Consider the following 7,338-nt stretch of genomic DNA (forward strand, 5'->3'; position numbering starts at 1 on the left):
TTTTTTTTTAGGAGCCAGGGATTGAACTCAGGCCCTTGTACTTGCCAGGGAAGGGCTTATTCTACTGAGCCATCTCCCTGGCCCCTTCTCTTTGTCTTTTTGAGACAAGGTTTTTTTATGCAGTTCAGACTGTCCTTGAACTAATTTTGTAGTCCTGGCTGGCCTTTGTATTGCAGTGATCCTCCTGCCTCAGCCACCCAAAGTGCTGAGATTACAGTCAGTGGGCCACCTTGTCCAGCCTCCTTCTGCTTTCTTGTTAGCTATGAATCCTGAGTTTTTCAGTGCTAAATCTGTTGGTCTCAGAGTGAAAAGGGTTTGATTTTTTTTCTGGTGATCTCTATAATTTTGATAATCATAGTCTTTATAAATAACAGTGTGAAAAATCAATAGGGGTGTGTGTGTGTAAAAAGAATTAGAACAATTTAAATAGTCTTAAACAGCCTGAGACACCCTAGGAATGAGTCAAAGCAATGTATAATGACCTTTATGTATTGAATGCTTTTTTTTTTAATTTTTTTTGTTTAAATTATTTATTTATTAATGTGTATGTGTGTGTGTTGTGTGGCCAGCTCAGCCCACCAGGGGGCGGGGCGGGCTGGCATGTGGTGCTGGGGGATTGAACCGCGGTCCCTGTGTTTTGCTAAGCTTGTTCTAAGTAGGTGCTTTAGACCACTGAGCCATCTCACCACCCCTGAATGCTTTTTTAAAATTTATATATTTGGTACAGGGTCTTGCTGTACAGCTTGGACTTGTAATAATTCTCCTGTTCCAGCCGCCCCAGGGCTGCAATTACACGTGTGTGTCATCACACCCAGTCTCAGTGGCTGGCTCAGTGGGCCCTGGGCCTGGCTGACGTGGCATGCAGTACCAGGGATCAAACCTGGGTCCTTGCACTTGTCAGGCAGGCGCTTAGACCAGTGGGCTGTCTCCAAGGCCTGAATGCTTTTTAATCAACTGGGAGCCAGTGAAAATTGTAGCTGCCTTTTAAACCATTAAATGCATGAGGTTAGGATCCCTTTTATGTTAACTTAGCTTCTGCTTGACACATACTTTTAGAGATTCATTTAACTTACCTGATTGCTACTTTTCAGTGCCCAGGCAGAAAGGTGAGTTCTTAGTTTAGGTAACTTTTAGAAAATAACCTATGCTTCTGTTTTTAATATTCTCTTTTATTCTTAAAATTTTTCTCTGTGAAATTCTTTTGAGTCTTGTTAAGCCAGTTTTGACTGCTGTTTTTGTGGTTTAGGAAAATCAGCGGGCCCCGTAAAATCTGTGGTAACTGTAGCTGCTAAAGGTAAAGCTATCAAAACAGGTAAGATTATTGGGCAAGAAATGTTTTACTAAGTTTAATTTTAATTTTATCTTTGAAAGTATAAATACAATGGCCAAAGCACGTTTTGAATTGATAGTAATTTTTAAGATCTAGTAACATAAATATTTCTGTAAATATTGATTGATTGATTGTAACTGTTTGTACATGGTCTCACTGTGGAGTTCAGACTCATAGTGAGCCTCCTGTCTCAGCCTGCCCAATGCTGAGATTACAGGCATGTGCCACCTTCCCTGGTTTCAGGACTGACACAGAACACCCTGGGTTCCAGGGCTGGCATGACATGCGATACCAGGAATTAAACTCTGGACCTTGCACTTGCCAGGCAGGCACTTAGACTGCCAAGCTATCTCCATGGCCACTTCTTTGATATTTAAAACCTGAACAATGTAGGACTTTTATTCATTGATACTTCCATCTTTAACAGTACTTGCCATTAAAGTACATTTTTGTGCAGATATGTAATTTATGACTTACAGTTTTTGGACAGATACAATCACAGGCTGCCACATCATTCTGCCCTGTAAATGGTTTACTCTTTTTGTTACTTTATACTAGCTTGCACTGCATGTCCAATTTCTCTACAGTTTTTTACTTTTAAAAGGTTATTTCTTGGGGCTGGTGAAATGGCTCAGTGGTCTAAAGCACCTACTTAGAACAAGCTTAGCAAAGCACAGGGACCGCGGTTCAATCCCCCAGCACCACATACAGCCAGCCCCGCCCCCTGGTGGGCTGAGCTGGCCACACACACACACACACACACAAATAAATAAATAAAAATTTTAAAAAAAGATTGTTTCTTTCTACATTAGGAAAATGAGATTTTCTCTATTTAAAATGGAGCACTATTTCAAATAAATTTAGGACATTGAAAGAAGCATGAGGCAGGGGATATAGATCAGTGGCATAGTGCCTGCCTGGCAAGCACAAGGTCCTGAGTTGGATTTGTGCTACCAAAGGGAGGCAGATAGGAGGCATGATCTTATAATACCTTTTTTAATAGACTGATTTCAAAGACTATTTCCAGAAATTATGAAGTATGACTTCTTGATTTTGTAATTATGTACTACATCTGCACCATGGAGGTAAACTCTTCATTCATTTAAGGACCCCAACAAAATGTATCTCAAATTTGCTTTAAGTGTTACACAGCAGTAATAAATGATGGGAAAAAACTTGTTCATATGTTCAACACTTAATTTGTTAGTATGTAACATGCTAAGTGATTCAACATACTCTTAGAATAATATTTGTACTTTTAAAAGCAAAATCGACTGGAAAGAAGTCTGTAGAAGTGAAAAAGGTTGGGAATGTCAAAAACAAAGACTCCAGTAAACCTGTAATTCTACCAGGTAAGCTTGAAGTGCTATCATTCAGTGTTTTCTTTATGACCTTTGGATATTTAGTCCAGATATTTTTTGAAAGTGTCCTTAAAAATTCTCAAAGGACTTGTTTTTTGGGGGTTTTTTGGAAAGAGAAATTTGTGGATTAGATTGACTTAATAAGTCGTATCGTCTTTTAAAGGCATCTGAAATGCCAAACTAAAAGTTCATGTTTAGATTTATTAGTTTAATCTTTTAGTGTTTTTAAAGACTATTAAAGCTTCTTATTTCGTGTAGGAAGCTCTGAAATAAAGACTGGCATGGAAGTGAAAGCCACTGAAAACAGTGTTAAAGAAACCATTTCAGGTAGGCCAATAGGAGTGTTGTTCTGTTCTCTTATGTTTAAGGGTAGAAGGATATCAAAATTTTAATAAAAGCGGGCTGGGGAGATAGCTCAGTAGAATAAGTGCCTGCCTGGCAAGCACAGGGTCCTGAGTTCAATCCCTAGTACCACAGGGGGAAAAAAAAAATTAATAAAAGAAGTAATTTTATACATTTTTGTGTACTTTTTGAATATCATTTTATTCCTAAATCAAATCAGAAGTATTATGATTCACATCTTCACTCAGTCCCTTGAGTGTTCTGAAATTCTGCTCTCAAAATAAAGCTGTTACTTAAAAGCCACCAGAGGTGTGGCTCAGTGATGCTTGCCCAGCATGAATGAGGCCCTGGGTTTGATTCCCAACCCTGCAAAAAAGAAAAAAGCCAATATAGTTATCTTATTATTGTTTTCTCAGTTGTATACTTTTTTTTTTTTTTTAAAGACATAACCTCACTCTTATTTCAGGCTAGCCTTAAACTCATAGGAGTCCTTTTGCCTCAGCTGCCCAAATACTGGGATTACAGGCATGTGTCTCTATGTGTGGCTTAGTTGTGTACATTTTTTATAACTACTGTTTAATTCATTATAGAATAAAGTTTGATCTGGTAAATATATGTGGTAAATTTTAAATTAACTTTGTTTATTTTGATATTTAGAAGCTGCTTTGGAGACCAAAGACAATGCATCAATCAGCCAGGTCAGTTTATATGTTTTATTATTTAAAAAAAAAAAACCTCTTGGGGCTGGTGAGATGGCTCAGTGTCTGAAGCACCTACTTAGAACAAGCTTAGCAGAGCACAGGGACCGCGGTTCAATCCCCCAGCACCACATGCCAGCCCACCCCGCCCCCTGGTGGGCTGAGCTGGCCACACACACACACACACACACACACACACTAAATAAATAAACTTTAAAAAAAAAGTAAAAAATGTGATCAATAAATAAATAAATAAATACCTCTTGCTGTACTGTTGGACATTTTTATTGTTTTAAGGCTTAAAATTTTTGGCAAAATATATTTTTATCAAACCTATAGTATTTGGCTTGTTGTAAGGTTCTAGCCACCTGTAATAGGGATTCAGTTAAAAAATCTTAGACTATATAAAGTTACTAAAATTTAGGATAGATTGCATAAAACAAAAGTACACGTTTCTGAAGATTACTTTCCCCTGACAATACTTTTAATAGGTTTAGGGACAGACAGCAGCTTATCAAATCAGAACCAGTAGAATTTCTGGAAGGAAAACATTTTTTTTTTCTCTTAGTGACAAATGAGAGATACATGTTAATATTTAGAATACTAGCTTGGGGTTCTTTTTGGGGGGTGGGATTCAGTTTTGGAGGAGTGAATGGGGCTTCCTATTTTATATGAAAGATGTAAGTAATTCACTTTCTTTTCTTGTGGTTACTTCTGTTTTTAAGGTATGTTATCTTATTTAGATTTTACTGATTTAGATTTTGAGATGATTCAGTTTATTTTCGTTTAATAAATCCTCAACTTTTGTTAAGTAGGATGTCTTTTATTTTTACAAAGAGTATTTTAAAGCACAATGTAGTACGATAGAGACCTATAAACCACTTAAGGAACAATTTACAAACACATTTGACTTGAGATGCTAGTTAAAATTACTTTTAAATTATTTACAAAGTTTGTAGCTTCCCACCCCTAAGAAAAGTTTAAAATTGCTAGGTTTACTATATCACATCTTTAAGATTTTTCTTAAGAATGCATTCTGAGGTCGCCAAAAAAAAAAAAGACTTTTCTTAGTATCCACAAAAGGAAAAGGTGGCTTGGCAGTGTCATCTTGGAAAATAAAGTAGAAGTGAGAAGGGACGGCAGAAAGGAAAGTACAAATTGGGTTGTGGGATAAGGATTCTGAAGAGATTAGATTAGTTATTTTATGTTCCCTAAAAGTGACTTTATATTTAGGAAGATTAAAAAAAAGCTGATTTGCAGATTGAGAAATAAAATCAGTACAAAATAAATGGCAACAGTACAAAAAAGGGTTGCAGTGAGAGATATGTTTTAAAGAAAAAGTTGAAAAACATCTACAGTAGATGACAGATGGCATGACTGTAGCTACTGTATGTATTTTATTTTTTATTATTTTTAAATTTTTATTTATTTATGGGGGGGCAGCTTAGCCCACCATGGGGTGGGGCTGGCTGGCATGTGGTGCTGGGGGATTGAACTGCGGTCCCTATGCTTTGCTAAGCTTGTTCTAAGTAGGTGCTTTAGACCACTGAGCCATCTCACCAGCCCCTACTGCATGTATTTTAAAGACACAAATTTGCAAATTTAAGGGGTGGTATTTTTACTTTGCGGTTCAAAACAGACTCCTGAATTGATGTGTTTCCTTATTAATAAATGGAATTTAAGTAAATGGAATTTAAGTAAATACAGACACAGGTAAGGAAATTTTAATATTTTCTTAATTTCTTTTTAAGGAAACAGAGGAAATGTGTGTGATACTTATTTCAAATTTGCCTAATAAAGGGTATTCTACAGAAGAAATTTGTAATTTAGCAAAACCATTTGGTGGTTTAAAGGATATTTTGATTTTATCGTCTCATAAAAAGGTAAGAGTTGATAATAGCTTTCCTATTATCTATAAGCAGCACATTTTGAAAATCAAATTCATGGACCGGGGGTTTGATCCCCCGTGTGCCATACCATCAATTGAGACTGGGTGTGGTGGTGGTGTGCACCATTCATTATCTCAGTGCTTAGGAGGTGAAAACAGGAGGATCACTGTGAGTCTGATCTGTGTAGTGAGACCCTGTAGACACTGTACTAAATACATTAAAAAAGAAAAATCAAATTCACAAAATTAGGAATGATTTAAAAGGAGCATCTCAACATTAAGTGAAATATTTAAAGGTAAAGGATTTTTTAAATTGCCAGGCAGGCATTTATGCCACTGAGCTATCTTTTGAGCCCTATCAGCTGATTTTTAAAAAGTAGATTGTTTTTGATGCTTAAAGACACAAATATTAATTTTAGCTTTATCTGTATTAGGCTTAGCTTAGTGATGGGAAGAAATGTTTTTTTGTTTTTTTGGTCTTTTTTTTTTTTTTTTTTTTTGGTGGAACCGGGGATTGAACTCAGGCTCTTGCACTTGCCAGGCAAGCACTTATTCTATTGAGTTATCTCCCCAGCCCAAGAAGAAATGATTTAATATATCAATGTTGTTAAAATTTTAGTTTATTAGAAAATGTTTTATATCTTAAGTGTTTAATAAAGTTTTTTCATTGACTCCTAAGGTTTTATGCCGGAGCACTCTTTTAATAATTCTCATTCTTTCTACTGTTTAACAGTGAATCTCAAATTGGCAAAAACCTTTTTTTTTTCAGAAACCATTTAGACTCAAAATAATGTTAGCGGGCTGGAGAGATGGCTCAGTGGTCTAAAGCACCTACTTGAAACAAGCTTGGCAAAGCACAGGGACCTCGGTTCGATCCCCAGCACCACATGCCAGCCAGACCCGCCGCCCCCTGGTGGGCTGAGCTGGCCACACACACACAAAATAAATAAATGTAATAAATAAAAATAAATAAATATTAAAAAAAAATAATAATGTTAGCAGTATTCAGAACAAAGCTTAGGCTTATTTGTATGCTGTAATTCTGTGTGTATTGCTTCTGTAATTTTAAATTCACACTAAAATTTACTGTTAATAAACATGTTGAATGTATTTTATAGGATGTGAGATTTCAGTAAGGAAGTATTGTAAATGATATTGGAGTGGAAAGAAGTACTATGTTGTAATGATGAATGGAAATGGTGATGAATATGAAAACATATATGTATATGTACTGTGTGTGTGTACATATATATGTACACACACAATTTGGTTCTAATCAGAGCCTTTATGCTTGAGCAAACAGTACAAGTGAATTGTATGTTAAAACGATTAATTGATTAATACAGCTCTGTAAATATACTTGTAAATAACTGAATTTTATGACATATATGTCAGCTGAATTTTTTTTCTTTCTTTCTTTCTTTTTTTTTTTTTTTTTTTTTTGTACTAGAGATTGAATTCATAACCTTGCACTTGCCAGGCAGGCGTTTATGTCACTGAGCTATCTTCCCAGACCTATCAGCTGATTTTTAAAAAGTAGATTATTTTTTATGTTTATAGACAATATAAACCAGGTATGGTGGTGCATACCTGTAATGCCAGTATTCAGGCAGGAGGATTGTTACAAGTTCAAGACAAACCTGGGCTATAAAGTGAGCCCAAGTGAACTTGCTATGCCTATGTGTGTCGCTGTCTGTCTGTCTGTCTGTCTGTCTGTCT

At 36.0% G+C, this 7,338-nt stretch overlaps 1 protein-coding gene across 1 annotated transcript in view; it reads left to right on the forward strand.

The window, feature by feature from the left end:
• Znf638 (zinc finger protein 638) overlaps positions 1–7,338 on the forward strand; it is a 189,318-nt gene that overhangs the window by 142,193 nt on the left and 39,787 nt on the right. The window contains exons 12-16 of the mRNA XM_023718402.1: positions 1,247–1,312; positions 2,596–2,682; positions 2,950–3,018; positions 3,691–3,731; positions 5,483–5,614. Of these exons, the coding sequence (XP_023574170.1) occupies positions 1,247–1,312; positions 2,596–2,682; positions 2,950–3,018; positions 3,691–3,731; positions 5,483–5,614 (395 nt within the window). The remainder of the gene's footprint in view (positions 1–1,246; positions 1,313–2,595; positions 2,683–2,949; positions 3,019–3,690; positions 3,732–5,482; positions 5,615–7,338) is intronic.

Source organism: Octodon degus, unplaced genomic scaffold (genome assembly GCF_000260255.1).
Source record: "Octodon degus isolate 3935 unplaced genomic scaffold, OctDeg1.0 scaffold00058, whole genome shotgun sequence".
Taxonomy (NCBI): Eukaryota; Metazoa; Chordata; class Mammalia; order Rodentia; family Octodontidae; genus Octodon; species Octodon degus.